At 38.8% G+C, this 18070-nt stretch overlaps 1 protein-coding gene across 8 annotated transcripts in view; it reads right to left on the bottom strand.

Moving 5' to 3' along the window:
- The window catches only part of MIA3 (MIA SH3 domain ER export factor 3), a 55771-nt gene that overhangs the window by 8388 nt on the left and 29313 nt on the right, over positions 1-18070 (bottom strand). For 6 of the 8 annotated variants that reach the window (XM_043923753.1, XM_043923755.1, XM_043923754.1 and 3 more), the window contains exons 7-18: positions 11852-11983; positions 8999-9020; positions 8188-8276; positions 7862-7939; positions 7668-7778; positions 6579-6650; positions 6296-6400; positions 5510-5632; positions 5298-5409; positions 4060-4115; positions 3666-3756; positions 3381-3519 (exon numbers count right to left, since the gene is read on the bottom strand). In XM_043923753.1, coding sequence (XP_043779688.1) covers positions 3381-3519; positions 3666-3756; positions 4060-4115; positions 5298-5409; positions 5510-5632; positions 6296-6400; positions 6579-6650; positions 7668-7778; positions 7862-7939; positions 8188-8276; positions 8999-9020; positions 11852-11983 — 1130 coding nt within the window. Of the gene's footprint in view, positions 1-3380; positions 3520-3665; positions 3757-4059; positions 4116-5297; positions 5410-5509; positions 5633-6295; positions 6401-6578; positions 6651-7667; positions 7779-7861; positions 7940-8187; positions 8277-8998; positions 9021-11851; positions 11984-12913; positions 13198-18070 lie in introns of those variants that run through there. The other 2 variants (XM_043923760.1, XM_043923761.1) reach the window with 2 other exon arrangements.

The following is an 18070-nucleotide window of genomic DNA, read 5'->3' as shown; positions in this document are numbered from 1 at the left end:
ATCCTAGGCCTCCAATTCCCTCTACAGTGTTCTCCACTCAATCAAAAATGCCCAGGCACACCACAAGACACTGTGATTAAAACCTGAAAGACAACAGAAATGACTCATTGAGGATCCACATAATGGATTTATTACACAGGCTTTAAAATAACTGTGCCTTACTTATTCACGGAAGTAAAGATTACGAATTTCAGCAAAGGATCAGAAATATAAAACTAAAACACAGTAACTGAAATTAAGAACTCAACGAATGATTTTAGTAGCAGATTTGATAACTGAAGTGAGATGCTAGCACACTAAAAGATATGTCAGAAAAAAACATCCAGAATGAAGCAAATACAGATGACAATGTAGGAGACACAGGGGGAAGTAATTTTTAAAGATTTAAATGGAATCTCAGAGAATGAGACAGAATTAATATGTGGATTAAAAACCCCAAAATTCAGGAGGTGTCAATGACCTCAAACAGCATAAATGCAAAACAGATTGGGGGAGGGGGTGGAAGGAGAAGAGAAATAAAAACCAAAAACACCCATACCTAGGCAGCTCCTAATAAAACTGCTGAAAAACCAAAATAACTTTTAAAGACCACAAAGGAAAGGGTGAGACATTTGAACAGGGAAAATAAGAGTGATACTGGATTCCTTGAAGAAACTTTAAAACCAGGAAAAAATTGGTTATCTTTAAAGTGCTGGAATTAAGTAACTTCAAAAATCCCAGTGCCAGCAGAAGATCCTGAGAAAAAGGACTCAAAATAAAGATGTATTCACACAAAGATAAATTGGCCAAATCTGTCACTAAAGGATGTTCTTCAAGTAGAATGAAAGTGATTCCAAATGAGAGCCACCAAAGGTGCAGGGGAGAAGGAAGAACTACAGGCAGACCTCAGAGATACTGTTCAGTTCCAGACCACCACAATAAAGCAAGAAAGAAAGCGACTTTGGAACTCTTTCCGTCTCCCAGCGCATGTAAGAGTTCTGCTTACACTCTACTGTAAGCAGTCCACGATAAAGTGTGCAACAGCATCACGTCTGAAAACCACACACAAGCCTTAACTACCGAACACTTTACTGCTAAAATGTGTAACCATCATCTGAGCCTTTATGATCATTTTGTAATAGTAACATTAAAGATCACTGATCACAGATCATCACAGCAAATACAGTAATAATGAAAAAAGTCTGAAATACTGTGAGAATTACCAAAATATGACATAGAGACATGAAGTAAGCAAATGCTGTTGAAAAAAATGGTACTGACAGACTTGCTTGACTAAGGGTTGCCACAAACCTTCAATTTCTAAGAAATGTAGTATCTGCAAAGCACGATAAAGCGAAACACAATAAAATGAGGTATGCCTGTAAATTAAGTGACTACTGGCAGGAAAGCACTATAGTGGACAATAAAAACAACTTATGGAGTTCAAATATACAAAGAATTAAAATGCAGGAGCATCTAAGTCAGGATGTCTATTAATTTAATAAATATAGGATACATGCTGTCATCTTTAGAGTAATTACATGAATACAATTAAAGCAACCAATAACTACCTAGCTTACACAGGGGAAAAGCAGAATTCTGAAAAAATATTCAAACAACCTAAAAGACAGAAAGAAGGAAGAGAAAAAAGAACACAGAACAGGCCACCAAATACAAAGAAAACATCAATATGCAGACTTAAACCTTAACAGGTTTAAATACATTATATTAGGAATGACATTACAAGGAAAAAGAAGGAATTACATTATAAGGAAAAAATGAGTACTCTTGAGTACTCACCTACTTATGTCATAACTTATTCCAGGAAAGATTTTAAGGCACATAACCATTTGAATAGGCAGGAGATTGCCAGGTGGAAATAAAGTAAAAGGACATTTTTACTGCAGAAAAGGCAGTATGTATAACAAAGACGCTCAGAGTGCCGTGAAGGAACTGTGGTCAGGCTGCAGGTAAGGCAGCATCAGGAGTCACAGGAAATCCACCTGGAGAGGCAGCTCAGGACGGCAAAGGGGCAGTGCCCTGTGTGCCTGCTGAAGAGTTTGAAACTGATCCTGAAGGAATGGAGCCTCCTTGACAGATTTTAAGCACAGTATAAAAGGACTCGTATTTTGGGAAGTTTGTTCCAGCAGCTATAGACTTTGGAAGAAGTATAAGAGAAACTGAAGACAGGTGAGTGGTTAAGGTAAGGGGTGTCAGAAGAGATGATTCGAGTCTGAGTACACACAATGGCTTTGGGGATGGAGTGCAATGTGTACCCTGGCATGGTGACTGAGTGGATGCTAGAGAGTGCCCTATCATACTGACTTTATGTATCATAAAGAAAGGCAATTGCCATTCAGGTAATTCAAATGACTACTATTGACTACTAGTGGCAGAGAAGTGCTTTTAAAAAAAATAATAATAAATAATGAAATGAGAAATATTTGTCTAAAGCAAACCAGGTACTTAGAGCTGGCCTGAATAAAACTCAGAAAATCTAAACTGATTTCTTGGTGAGCAAAGAATTAAGAGAAAAAGTCAGTGGTATGGTTTCAATGTTTAATGGCATCTGGCAATAGTAACCAAAGCATTTGGAAAAGATTAAATTTCCTTAGCAAAAGCAGCTTTCTCACAGACTGCTATCAACACCAAAGAGTGAACCACAGGAACAAACACAATTAGCAACTGCCACCAATAAACTACTTTTATAGAGAGTTCAGGTATTTTTGTGAAGAAAATTTAAAATGAACTACAAAAGTGTATCTTTCAAAAGATATCTAACTTCTAATTTGAGATGTGTTTCAAAAGATTAATACCTAAATATATACACCAAACAGGTATTTCTAAATTCAAAACTCCCAATAACCTTGCCATATTTATGTATTTTATATATGTATACTCTGAATATTTGACCATATTAAGTCCAAAAATTTACAATACTGTCAATAACTAAATACTCCTTTTAAAGTATACTGATTCTACTAAAAATCATGTCTCATAAATTACTCAGGATTTTTAAAGGCCATATTAAGAACTAGAAGAACAAATGTAAGACCAATAAGAAGGATGCAAGTGACAACAAAAAAGAAAAGTGGAACAAGTGGTAGAGCTGCAGAAAGGGTACAGATCATAAAAAAAGCACTTTCAGAACAGCAACTGTTAGTACCAATAACTACCACCCTTCAGGTAAATTACAGGCAATCATTGCTGACAATTAGTCAAAATGGGAAAAAAAGATGCAAGTTATGGGACACAGGGTAGAAAAGGAAGAAAGCCAAATTTATACTAATTATAGATAGAAAACACAATAAACAATCTTTAAAAAGGACAAGATTGTATACAGTAGTGCATGCATTCAGTTAGATGACAACATTGTTAGCAATGAATCACGATAATCTTACTTCTGTAGAGCCATCTCCTTCTGCTGATAGAGTTCATTTAGAATCTCTACTTTCTGCCTTAGTGTTCTGCATTCATCTTCCAGCACAGTTTTGGCAGACTGAAGTGAGCTGCGATCCTCTTCTAATTTCTTTATTTGGTCTACAGGGGATAAAACATTTTAGTTTTGTGTGTGTGCACAAGAACTGGAGAACTCGCTGGGGAGGGAGGCAGTATTAAAGGGGGTGAAAAAGATGGAAAGAGGATTTCTTTTTCAAACAGCAATTTCTTTTTAAGAAGCAACTTACCTTCCAGGTTACATTTAGTGGACATGGAGGCTCTGAGTTTACACTGTAAAAGTTTTAGATCTTCTTCAACTACCGATATTGCAGTCTGTGTCTAAAAATTGCAGAAGAGAAAAATATTCTTAAAGTAAGAATTCTTGATAGTAAATAGTCTTATATTTACTATTCTTAATAATAAATACTCTTAATTCTAAATATTCTTAATAGTAAGAATATTACTATCACAGGCACTTAGAGTGGTGCTGGTTTAGTTGCTTAGTCATGTCTGACTCTTGCAACCCCATGGGCTGTAACCGGCCAGGTTCCTCTGTCCGTGGGATTTCTGAGGCAAGAATACTGGAGTGGGTTGCCATTTCTTTCTCCAGGGGATTACAGTACTCTATAAAAAGGATTATACCCGAGAAACGTCCATCATCTGCTTAATCTGATTTTTCACCTTCTCACTCCGGTCACCTAATAAAAAAAAAAAACCAACAAAAGGATTTCATTGCTCTTTCCTTCCTTACTGTTTAACTATATGTCCTTGATTTCCCCCAAACAATTATCATGTTCAAACATTCAAAGAAAAAACAAATTAACCAAAAGAACTGATTAGCCTATTTGACTTCTAAGAGATTTGCAAAGTTAGATTGAAAAAATTAATGAATTCCCAGTCTGTACAGTAAAAACATCCATGTAATTCTTGAGCAAGAAGAGATACGTGAAATATAGCTTTTCTTCTCTCTTGGACCTACCTGCCCCCAAATATCTTATTTAGAAAGACGCACTCCTCTTCTCTCCCCTTGAAGCCGCTACCAGGTGTAGTTTAAAACACTCCCAATATGGGCAACATTCAACCTGGGATTCATTGCCTAGAAATACCTCCCTCATCAGTAAACACTGCTGCCCTTGAGCTTCCACTCTCGTTGCTGAGTTTACAGCTCCCTCCAGCTCAGTACTTTTAAAATTGGTCGCGGCCCTAAAACCACAGAGCTACGGATACAGTACACATGCAGCTGAGAAACAAGCTTCTCCTCCTGAAGAGTGTTCAGGATGCAGAGGAGTGAGACAGGACTGACGCTGCTCTGGCGCCAGTGCACACACCCAGCTCTCAGTGGGATGGAAAAGCCACGTCAGTGTTTACTGCAGGCCTGGCTGTACTACAACCCAGCATCCCACCTCGGCCCAGCGCACAAAGACCTGTAGTCCCTGTGTCCACAAGAGACTGGCTCCCGCACTTCCTTCCCACACCTCCCCCTGCAGGAAACCAAAACCTATGGATGCTCAAGTACTTTATATAAAATAACACAACATTTGAACATAACCTACACAGACCCTCCCACATATTTCACCTCTAGGTTACTTATAATACCTTATACAATGTAAATGCTAAGTAAACAGGTGCTGGCATGAAGCAAATTGAAACTTTGCTTTTTGGAATTTTATGGGATTTTTCTCCTCCCAATATTTTCAAAATGCAGTTGGCTAAATCTGCAGATGCAAACCCACAGATTTGGAGGGCTGACTGTACAAATTCAGTGACAGGCATCTACAGCTGTAACCCTTAATAGGAAATTCAGTCCGCTGAAAAAAGCATCAGTGTACTTAAAGAAAAGAAGGCAGAAAGAGGTACAACTGCCCAGAAACCAATCGTACCTCCCACTTCTCCATTTGCTAATTCATCTGGTTCATTTCCTCCTTTATTTTGATCCTCAGATTCAGATTCACAATCTAACCGATTCAACTGTGTAATGCAATTAGTCAAAGCCTAGAAAACAAGCAAAAGGATATTTATTAGAAATAGCCTCTCAATTTCAACTGCACAGATTTTATGAGAATTAAGCTTGTATTCAGGAAAATGAACTCACATTAATATTGTCATCTTTGTGAGTGAGAGCCACTTCTAGATCTTTCTGAGACTTCTCATACGACCTGATTTGCTCACTGAGCTCAGCATGTGATTTACTCCAGTCTTTGATTTCTTGCTGCAACTGAAAAGTTAAAATACATGGATTTCCAAACATTACGGCTTCTGCAGAGGAGGCAGCAGGACCACATGAACGAGACAGGAAAGCAGGGAGCTGAGCTCCTCTCTGGCTTGTCACCATGGCCTACGGCTTTGGGAAAGGGAGCGGAGAGAGTGGCTCCAACACTCAGAACTGCACTGAACACCTCAGAGCCGCCACGACACTGGTCTAGAGTACTGCATCCTCCAGAAAGCTGCCGCCACTTCAGACAACTCACTTCCAGCAGGAACCGACGGGCACATACCTCACTGCCTACCAAGTCAAGGCTCCACATCATGTAACCTTCTCTTGGTCAGAGAGGCAGCAGCTTCTCAAAGGAGGGTAATAAACACCTAATTCTTTGGTCTAAGAAGCAAATCCATTGCCCCCTTGTGGCTACTCAAGTTAGTAACTGGTTGGTGCAGGATGAGACAGACTAAACATTCTGATAGCTACAGGGAATTGTATAAAAGAGAAAACCCAGAACAGATGGAGAATGTATACATGCACTCAATCTGGGAAGCACAGTTTATACTCTGCATACCTAAAAATAGAACTCTGCATACATACTTCATTTTCTTAAAAACAGATCCAAGAAGTAATAATACTTGGTTTTCTAGTTTAATCTATGATGCTAACTTTCCTTACCTGCTCTTTCTTCTTCTTAAGTCTAGCATTTTCTTCTTGAACCCGATGGCATTCAGACTTCACTTTCTCTTCACTAAGTTTAGCTTCATTAAGGGCAATTTGAACCTAATGCAAAACACTGCTATTAGTGCAGTCGTTCCAATGAAAAACACACAAAAAAGTTACACTTTCCCAATTAATTCATATGGTTTTGGTTTTTTGCATTTCCTAGCACACATCAATGTTTGCGCTTCAAAATACTAAGATATCATATTACTATCTTGCAGGAATTGTAGAGCTTTACCTCTGAAAATTCTGAGGCATTCACTGAGATAACATCCTTTAACTTCTCTATAGATTTCTTATTTTCTGATATCTGCAATGGGGAAAAAAAGGGCACAAAAATGTTTTAGGATTGCAGTAGAAATACTGGGATATATGATAAAAGGAAGAAACATTAACAAAACACATCCCAGTGCTATCCCCGAGGTACTGAATAAAAGCAGAGGATCCAATTTTGGCCTATGAGAAAAGTCAAGAATGTAGAAACATAAGGAAAGAAAATACTGAAGACACAAACATTTCATACCATTCAAAACTTTCCTAGTTATGACATAGTGTGTTACATGATGAGACTAAAAAAGTCAAAGCAAAGAGAATGAAAAAAAAATCAATTAAACCAGTTCAAATCAATGAATTTTCCTAGTGGTCAAGAAAAAAATCCCAGTCACTTAAAACTTCTCTTGCTAAACTAAAAATGACTGCACTTGAGGGAGAGGAGCCAAATCTCAGAAACAGAATTCCCAAATTTACAAAGATACTCTGCCTTGTTAAGGAGATGGAGCCTAACTCCACACTGTAACTGTGGGTTGTGCACAGTAACTTTCTTCTAAACAGTATACTATGCAAAGGATGGAGAAAGGGTTAACTTCATGGCAGAGAAACCTGTCAAATACTACCTCAGTCAGGTGATCAAGCTTAACTGGGTATGCAATATACGGGAACATTCTCTACTATTTTTGCATTTTATATGTAATTTGAAAACTGTTCAAGCATTTAAAGTTTATTTTTAGAAACAAAACATGCAAAAATAAATCAAAACAAAGTACAAAGACCATACAAAAGGGCAACTATTTCTTCGTTGCTCTACATGTTTCAAAGGGCAGGGCCAAATTACCCAGGGCAGAGGACAAAAAATGTTTTCTAGGCCCATAAAAATAGTAACTTGGGGTATTAGCATTTAAAATCCCACAAAAATGCACAGTAGGTTCCACTTCTCTGACTTTCAATATGACTCTAGTTACAGCACAGGAAAATGCAGAGTTCATCTCACCCAACCTACAAAATAGTTCAAAAGCCAAATTATAGCAACACTTAACAGCAAAACTCTTACCAAGTCCTGATTCTTGGCATTCTGTTCTCTCTCAGACTCTAACATAGCGCGTAAACTTTTAGCTGTGTCTCCCAGAATTTCATTAGTTTCTTCAAGATTTTTGATTTTATCCTACAAAAATATGGATTAAAAACAACCATTCATTATTTTTCTTCTGTTTTTAGAATGTAATCTCAAAAAGAAGAAATTTTTACCTTAAACTTAATTGCTTCATCGGAAAGAATCATGTTTTGTTTCTTGGTTTCTTGAACATGTTTCTTTGATTCCTTGATCTATATAAAATAAAGCATTCAAACTTTAGAAACATAAATTATACTGCTATCAAAACTTATCTCCAAATAGGAGATCCCTGAGAGAAGAAAGCAATAAGACATGGATGATGACTGCTTCATATTTGAAGAGTTTGTAGGAGATAATGAAACTTAAAACTATGATTTAAAAACACTGTAATAACTGAACTATAAGACAGGAGGAAATAAGACAGAACCACAGAGGGGGAGAGGAAATGAAAGAATAATACCTTCTGCTCATAACTTGACAATTTCTGTACAAGGTCTGCGTTTTCTTTCATGATATTCTTCAACTTCTCAGAAATTTGCTGTTCAGTGACTAAAAAGGGTGGGAAATCCATAAAATTATCATGATCACTAAAAACTGAATTACCCAATGTATTAGCAGCAGACATGTTATCCAGCACTTTGAGGTAAATGAACTTAGCAGAACTATTACGCTTTTAAAAAGAAATCTGTGTTTAACAGCAATAAGGGTATAAACATATCATTAAAATTTAAGGAAAAATATAGTAATAACCCTTATTTCAAGGAGATTCCACTTCAAATTTATTTCAACAATAAGAAATATAGTAAAATGTTTTAGCTCAGTATCTTTCCCCTTTGTGAACATCTTTCTTCTCAGAAAATGTGATCACTTCAAATATATTTCATTTGAAAAGAGAAACAGAAAATGCAAGCATACTGACTTATATCCCTATTCCTCAAATTATCTACATAAATATTTACTGTACTGAATAAATCATTAGCACAGGAACATGTATTCACAGGTAATAAGTTGCATTACATCAACATCCAAAGTCAGTCTGCTCAAACTGAATCTTCTCCCTACACTCACAACTTGTTCCACCTCATCTCCTCTCACCTACTAGCACTACCATCTACTCTGTCATCTAAGCATACAACCCAGGATTAGTAAAATGTTCAGGAATTAATCAGAGATCAGATGTCACCATTTCTACTTTTAGCTTACATAAAACTCAGATCAAATATCAATACTGAAGGTATAGCACAAATAACAAAATAAGCCCGAATATTTACCTTGATATACTCTACTCTTTACCTAAAAGAGAAAGAAATAAGCTTGATGTCAAGACATCTTATTAATAGAATTATTATAGTTCTTAACACAACAGTCAAATCATAACCAAATGAAAATTTAACAATGGTTTGATTAAGCATAAGGATCCACAGGATTAAAAAATAGGAAAAGGCTAAAAAAAAACATTTCAAATGTAATTGGTAGTGATACTTCATAATAGTTCCTGAAGGATAAATGCACTAAGGTAAATACCTTATTTTTGCAATGAAAGACACATTCATGTATCCTTTAAATGAGCACCAATCTTAGTAAACGAGCACTTAAGTTCCATAATGGAAAGGGATTATTAGATATTTGAAAACTGCTAAGAGAGCAGCTCTTAAAAGTTCCCATCCCAAGGAGGGGAAAAAATCTTTTAACTATGTATTGGTGATGGACTGTCAACTAGACTTTTGGCAATCATTTTGCAATATATACAAATATCAAACCATTATTTTACACACTCGAAACTAGTATAATATTACTTGTCAATTATACCTCAATTTAAAAAAAGTGAAATGGAGTAAGTAACATTTTCCTGTTAAATACACTAATGCTTCATTTACCCAAAACCATTTATTTGACAGCCTCAAATAGCCAGAATGAGATCTAGAAACAAAGATAACTGAAAAAGACTCTGAGGAAACAAATTAAAGGCATAATCAGGGAACTAAGATATGCTTCTTCCACCAGAAGACATCTTACAAATCCTAATCAAAGTTGGCTACTGGGTGAATTTAGAAATCTAATAAATTAGACCATCTGATTTTCCCAACTCCCTAAAAATGGAGGTCATAAATCTAAAAGGGAAAAGACTACTGAGGGAAAAGTCGGACAAGACTTAGCAACTAAACAACAAAAGGAAAATATACAAGCAACATGAGAAATAACAGCCAGTATCTTCTAAATCATCCCCTAGATGTTTTGAGAGAACAGCATTGAAACAAGTATACTATCAAGGGTGGAACGGATCACCAGCCCAGGTTGGAACGGATCACCAGCCCAGGTTGGATGCATGAGACAAGTGCTCAGGGCTGGTGCACTGGGAAGACCCAGAGGGATGGGATGGAGAGGGAGGTGGGAGGGGGGATCGGGATGGGCAACACATGTAAATCCATGGCTGATTCATGTCAATGTATGGCAAAAACCACTACAATACTGTAAAGTAATTAGCCTGCAACTAATAAATGGGAAAAAAAAATAAATAAATAAATCATCCCCTAGCGTCAGCACCAAATCCAACAAGCAGTACTCAATTTTTTCAAAAGCGTTACTGAATGTCTCTGTAACCTACTCCCTTTGTCAAACGTCATAAATGGTGATGAGACGCTCAGATCAGTCCACAAATCATCCATGATATCTCAGTATTATTATAATATCTAACACCATTTTTAATGATGCTCTCCACAAGAAACTACATTCAGTTTTAACACAGAATTAATGACAATTTCTCTAATGTCACAGTCTTGCTAATGAGAAAGTAAGCTTCCCTTATCCTCTCACCCAAAGCAACAAGTAGGAGAAAGAAGCAAGGAGGAAGAAGCAAGAAGCAGGCAATGAGAGTACGGAACAAGATCCTAAATGTTGAGACTGTGGGGCGGCAGTTAGCACATAAAGCCTACATAACCTTGTGTCAGACGTTTTGAGATGGGAGAATCAAGACTGGAAAATAGAAAATGGTCTCGCTGTCTATTCTCTCTTTTTTCCTTGTAGCTGAGGAAAAGCCTCAAGAGATTCAAAGGGTCTTCACAACAATCCAGGCAAAAGACCTTTGTTTTTAAATCATTTTACAATCACTTGTGCAAGGAGAGAGAGTTTATTAACAATGATATGACTGAGAGAATTAGGAAATCAGAAGACTCAATTTTAGAAAGATATGCATGCATCATGAAGTGGCTTCTGGCCACTTTACCTGCTAAGTTTCAACTGAAACCTTTTCATCTGCAAAGCTCATTTATACAGAATAACTTCTCCCAATTACATTAGATGACTGTGAAACCAAACCGTTAAGTATGTATCTGTACAAGAATACATACACCTATAAGCATGAAAGACAAATTACGCTTTGTAGGAAAGGACTCTAAGGAATAAAAATTTTAGCAGTGTCTATAGATACTACGTACTCTGTATTTCCAAATAAAAAGATATTTTCTGAACACAACAGCATATGATCAAATAGAAAATATGTGAGACATATATGTAAGGAAAAACACTGAAACATTATTTTTGATATATATTTTTACCATTTGCAGCATTTCTTCTGTGTGTATATATGTTTTTACGTAATAAACAGTTTATCTACATTTTAAAGTCTTGGTTGTGGCTTTCTTCCACTTAACATTAAATTGTGAGCATTTTCTGTGCCCCGGTATCTTTGAAATACATAAATTTTAAGAGCTGCCTAATATCTCATTATATGGATGTACAATAATAACCTGCCCCCACAACAGATCATTTAGGTTCTATCAAGTTTTCACTCTAATTAATATGGTTCCATTTTTAACACCCCATACATCTTTTAATTTATGACTGGTTATTTCTTTAGGATAGATTACTTGACATGGTATTATACTATACAAAAGGACATGAACATTTCTAAAGCTTCTGATTTGTAAACTAAAGTTTCCCCACTGAGATTATACACATGTCATCTTGTTCACCTAAGTCTTTACCAACAAAGATTACACTGAATTATTTTATAACGTTAGCTTGGATTATAAGCATTCATTTGAGTTCAAGTTAGTAATTAAAAGCAAAAGGGCCAGTGATATTCCTGTTTTAGTGAGTCTAAAGGTATAAATTAATTTACTCACAGCAAGGACAGTTCTCCAGAAGAAAACAGCAAATGAAACAATTCCTAAGGAGGCAGTGATAAGTACAGGCTTCCATGGCAGTCCATAAAAATCAGGCCCAGGCTGGACATCCTCAGGCAATGTAGCAAGGAGCTGGAAGAGAAACATTAGAAATAGTGGGAAACCTGAAAGAAATTTATGATAAAGTATCACAGAGAATCATCCACAGAAATCTAATTCAATCTCCATTAGACAGCGATCCCCTGAACGTTCTTCATTATTTCCACTGCTTAAAAGAAAAGAAGATACTGGCAGCCTCCTCTTTCCTGTTTGGCTTGAAGTCTTTTTAAACATTATAAATCTCAATCTCTTTATGTGGAGCATATATTTCCATTTTGCAACAGTCTCCAAAACACCATTTTGTCCCACACACGGGTAGAATCCCTCTGGATCACCCTTTCTCTGAGTTAATTTGTATGACTTGAGAAGCCACATTAAAAAAAAAATTGAAACATTACTATAGAAGCTTTTACAGCTGCTAATAAAACCTGAGTGATAATGAACACCACAAACAATTAGCTTTTCCTCTGAGATCTGAAGTCTTAACTGTTTTCTATTTACATAAAACCAAACACTGAGAAACTTCAGACAGTTCCCGATAACTGGTCTAGACAGACCGCTCTCAACTGGTTCCTAGAAATTCTGTTTCATTACAAACAGGGCATTACACTCCTCTCCTTTTCTACACTCTTTACTGTTGTACCGACCTCATCCCCCAACGGTGTAATGGGTCAAGTGAAAAGGACCCGCGGGGACGTGATACTCAGTTATTTTGACCGTGACTGTACACTCGAAAGCAACACACTGCCTGCCACATCATAAGCACTCAATTAAAAAAAAAAAAAAAAAGAAAGCGCCACAAAACCTTCTCAAATACACTCCCACCATCTCCTTAAACAGCACCGGAAAGTCCTGCCGCCTCCGGCCTGACACACACTTTATTTCTCCTCCGCCCGGTCAGGACACCCACTCCACTCAGAACTCGTCCACCCGCCTGCCAGAGCTGAGGGTGAGGGCCGTCACCTCCAGAAGCCTGGCTATCAGGGCTGCGTAGAGCACCGACAGGGGTCCCAGAAGCTCCGGGTCCCCCGGGGAGGAGGTAACAGAAGGCACCGTGGCAGGTACTGAGTCCATCGTGACGGGACAGCGGAGCGCGGCCGACGCTTCCCTGGTGGACGGCACCAGAGCCCCTCTCTATCACCGCTTCCTCCTTCGGAAAAGACCCGGCTCAGGGGGCGGAAACTCGGACTGAACTTCGCCTTCCTCGGCCTCTGGCACTTTCGCCCCGCGCCTCCTGGAAAACACGTCATAACACACGGCCCCTGGCGGAAGTACGGACGCCTACGGGGGCCGGGCCCGCGGGGGGCGGGGCCACAGCGGAAGAAACCAACGGTCGAGCGCGACGCGGGGAGAAGAGCAAAGACCCCGAGTGACAGCAGGGGGAGACGGAACGGCTCAGCAAGGGGGAGAGAAAGCGCGATTCCCTGGGCCCGGGAGTTTCGAGGACGATCAGCGGAGGCTGGGGGAAAGGAAGAAGGTGGCCCACTCACGCCTGCGCAGAGCTGGACCCTTTTATCTCCAGGTGCTGAGACGCCAGCCGCTCCCGGTGCCTCTGATGGACCGCCCTCCGCCTCGGCCGCGACGCAGGGCCAGGTTCCTTCCCGGCCCTCTGCGGCCTCCGGCTTACTTTTTCCCTGCCAGGCTTCCTAGTGTTCGTACTGCCCCCACGTTCTCGCTGATGCCCCTCTAAGAAGTGTAATTCTACGGTAGCTTGTCATTTCTACACTTATGCCAGTGGGGTCAGTTCTGAGTCCCACATTTTACGGTTTTAGGATTTGTGGAAAAGGACAAGGAACAGTCTGGAAATCGCGTTCTAAGGGTTGAAGATAATAAAAATATTTAACCCTGGGGGGTGGAGTGGCTGATGTTTTTAGACGTTTAAAGGTATGTATGTTTATGAGTTGAATATGAAGTCAATTCAGAAGAACAATTAAGCAGGGAAAGCTAGAAATAGAAGGGGGGTGGGGGGAGTAGTGGGCCAAGTCATGCTCCATAATTAAAACAGTATGGTACTGACCCAAGAATACATACAGACAGACCATGGGACAGGATAGAAAAATTTAGAAATAGACCCAACTACATTGGCAATTTAGGGTACAGTAAGAGTCAACTGTGAGAAAAACAGACTTTTTAACAAGTGGCGTTGACATAACTAGATAATCAAATGGAAAATAATAAAAATGGGACTTTTTTCCACCCTCACTGTCCAAAAGGATAAATTCCAACTAGGTCAGAAACCTGAATGTAAAAATGAGAACAAGTAAGTACTAGAAAAAATATGGATGAATTTCTTGATTATTCAGTTCAGTTCAGTCACTCAGTCCTTTCCAACTCTTTGCAACCCCAGGGCAGCTCGCCAGCCCTCCCTGTACATCACCAACTCCTGGAGTTTACTCAAACTCATGTCCATTGAGTCGGTGATGCCATCCAACCATCTTATCCTCCGTCATTCCCTTTTCCTCCTGCCCTCAATCTTTCCCAGGATCAGGGTCTTTTCAAATGAGTCAGTTCTTCGCATAGGTGGTCAAAGTATTTGAGCTTCAGCTTAAGCATCAGTCTTTCCAATGAATATTCAGGACTGATTTCCTTTAAGATGGACAGGTTTGATCTCACAGTCCAAGGGACTCTCAAGAGTCTTCAACACCACAGCTCAAAAGCATCAATTCTTCGGCGCTCAGCTTCCTTTTATAGTCCAACTCTCACATCCATCCATGACCACTGGAAAAACCATAGCTTTGACTAGATGGACCTTTGTTGGCAAAGTAATGTCTCTGCTTTTTAATATGTTGTCTAAATTGGTCATAACTTTTCTTCCAAGGAGCAAGCGTCTTTAGATTTCATGGCTGCAGTTGCCATCTGCAGTGATTTTGGAGACCAAAAAAATAAAGTCTGACACTGTTTCCATTGCTTCCCCATCTATTTGCCATCAAGTGATGGGACCAGATGCCATGATCTTAAGTTTTCTGAATGTTGAGTTTTAAGCCACCTTTTCACTCTCCTCTGTCACTTTCATCAAGAGGCTCTTTGGTTCTTCACTTTCTGCCTTAAGGATGAGGCTACTGATATTTCTCCCGGCAATCTTGATTCCAGCTTGCGCTTCATCCAGCCAAGTGTTTCTCATGATGTACTCTGCATATAAGTTAAATAAGCAGGGTGACAGTATACAATCTTGACATACTCCTTTCCCGATTTGGAACCAGTCTCTTATTCCATGTCCCAGTTCTAACTGTTGCTTCCTGACCTGCATACAGGTTTCTCAGGAGGAGAAATCTGTATTTCCCATCTCTTTCAAGAATTTTCCACAGTTGTTGTGATACACACAATCAAAGGCTTTGGCATAGTCAATAAAGCAAAAATAGATGTTTTTCTGGAACTCTCTTGCTTTTTCGATGATCCAGCAGATGTTGGCAATTTGATCTCTGGTTCCTCTGCCTTTTCTGAATCCAGCTTGAACATCTGGGAAGTTCACAGTTCACATACTGTTGAAGCCTGGCTTGGAGAATTTTGAGCATTACTTTACCAGCGTGTGAGATGAGTGCAATTGTGTGGTAGTTTGAGCATTCTTTGGGATTGCCTTTCTTTGGGACTGGAATGAAAACTGACCTTTTCCAGTCCTGTGGCCACTGTTGAGTTTTCCAAATTTGCTGGCATATTGAGTGTAGCACTTTCACAGCATCATCTTTTAAGATTTGAAATAGCTCAACTGGAATTCCATCACCTCCATTAGCTTTGTTCATAGTGACGCTTCTTAAGGCCCACTTGACTTCGCATTCCAGGTTGTCTGGCTCTAGGTGAGTGATCACACCTTCATGATTATCTGGGTCATGAAGATCTTTTTTGTATAGTTCTTCTGTGTATTCTTGCCACCTCTTCTTAATATCTTCTGCTTCTGCTAGGTCCAGACCATTTCTCTCCTTTATTGTGCCCACCTTTGCATGAAATGTTGCCTTGGTATCTCTCATTTTCTTGAAGAGATCCCTAGTCTTTCCCATCCTACTGTTTTCCTCTATTTCTTTGCACTGATCACTGAGGAAGGCTTTCTTCTCTCTCCTTGCTATTCTTTGGAACTCTGCATTCAAATGGGAATATCTTTCCTTGTACCCTTTGCCTTTCGCTTCTCTTCTTTTCACAGCTATTTGTAAGGCCTCCTCATACAACCATTTTGCCTTTTTGCATTTCTTTTTCTTGGGGATGGTCTTGATCCCTGTCTCCTGTATAATGTCACGAACCTCCGTCCATAGTTCTTTAGGCACTCTATCAGATCTAATCTCTTGAATCTATTTCTCACTTCCACTGTATAATCGTAAGGGATTTGATTTAGGTCATACCTGAATGGTCTAGTGGTTTTCCCTACTTTCTTCAACTTAAGTCTGAATTTGGCAATAAGCAGTTCATGATCTAGGCCACAGTCAGCTCCCAGTCTTGTTTCTGCTGACTGTATAGAGCTTTTCCATCTTTGGCTGCAAAGAATATAATCAATCTGATTTTGGTATTGACCATCTGGTGATGTCCATGTGTAGAGTCTTCTCTTGTGGTGTTGGAAGAGGGTGTTTGCTATGACCAGTGCATTCTCTTGGCAAAACTCTACTAGCCTTTGCCCTGCTTCATTCTGTACTCCAAGGCCAAATTTGCCAGTTACTCCAGGTGTTTCTTGACTTCCTACTTTTGCATTCCAGTCCCATATAATGAAAAGGACATCTTTTTTGGGTGTTCATTCTAAAAGGTCTTGTACGTCTTCATAGAATCATTCAACTTCAGCTTCTTCAGCATTACTGGTCAGGGCATAGACTTGGATTACTGTGATACTGAGTGGCTTGCCTTAGAAACAAACAGAGATCATTCTGTCATTTTTGAGATTGCATCCAAGTACTGCATTTCAGACTCTTTTGTTGACTATGATGGCTACTCCATTTCTTCTAAGGGATTCTCGCCCACAGTAGTAGATACAATGGGCATCTGAGTTAAATTCACCTGTTCCAGTCCATTTTAGTTCGTTGATTCCTAAAATGTCAATGTTCACTCTTGCCATCTCCTGTTTGACCGCTTCCAATTTCCCTTGGATCATGGACCTAACATTCCAGGTTCTTATGCAATATTGCTCTTTATAGCATCAGACTTTACTTCCACCACCAATCACATCCAGAACTGGGTATTGTTGCTTTGGCTGTGTCTCTTTATTCTTTCTGTAATTATTTCTCCACTGATCTCCAGTAACATACTGGGCACCTACCAACCTGGGAAGTTCATCTTTCAGTGTCCTAGCTTTTTGCCTTTTCATACTGTTCATACTTGAGGTTCCCAAGGCAAGAATACTGAAGCGGTTTGCCATTCCCTTCTCCAGTGGACCACATTTTGTCAGAACTCTCCACCATGACCCATCCATCTTGGGTGGCCCTACACAGCATGGCTCATAGTCTCATTGAATTAGACAAGGCTGTGGTCCATGTGATCGGATTGGTTAGTTTTCTTGATTACTAGGAGTGAGGAAAACCTTCCTAATTATGTCTCAAGATCTAAAGGAAAAGATTTGTAAACTTGATTACTTAGAAATTTAAAAAAAAAAAAAGTGTTGTCCAACTCTTGGGACTAAAATAAGCAAAGTTTGACAGTGAAAACCTGAGGAAAAAAATTTGAAATTTGTTACAAAGGGTTAATATTCCTAAAGAATAAAGAACTTTACAAATAGAGAAGTCGGCCAGCAAGCCTACAAAATATGAGCAGAAAAAAATGAAGATAGTCCTCAGGAAAGCAGCAGGAAGAGCTCACAGACATAGGGAAACATGCTCTGTCTCAATCATAATAAAAGAAGTACAAATTAAACCTATATTGAGATACCATTTCTCACTTCTATTGGCAAGATCCAAACATTTAACAACATACTCTTTTAGTGAGAGAATGCAGAGGAAATGGGTATTCATATATTACTGATCATTATACAAAATGATACAAACCCCTATGAACAAAAATCTAGCAACATCTCCCCAAATTACCTGTGTAATAACCTCTGACACAACAATCCCTATATATTCTAAAGATCTGTCTCAAAGATATTAGAACTAGAATAACAAATGCTAGAAAGATATATGTACAAAGCCTTGTTATAATAACAAAAGATTGGAA

This window comes from Cervus elaphus, chromosome 14 (genome assembly GCF_910594005.1).
Source record: "Cervus elaphus chromosome 14, mCerEla1.1, whole genome shotgun sequence".
Classification (NCBI taxonomy): Eukaryota; Metazoa; Chordata; class Mammalia; order Artiodactyla; family Cervidae; genus Cervus; species Cervus elaphus.
Note: the sequence above shows the minus strand (reverse complement) of the source record. Positions and strands in the feature narration are given on the sequence as shown.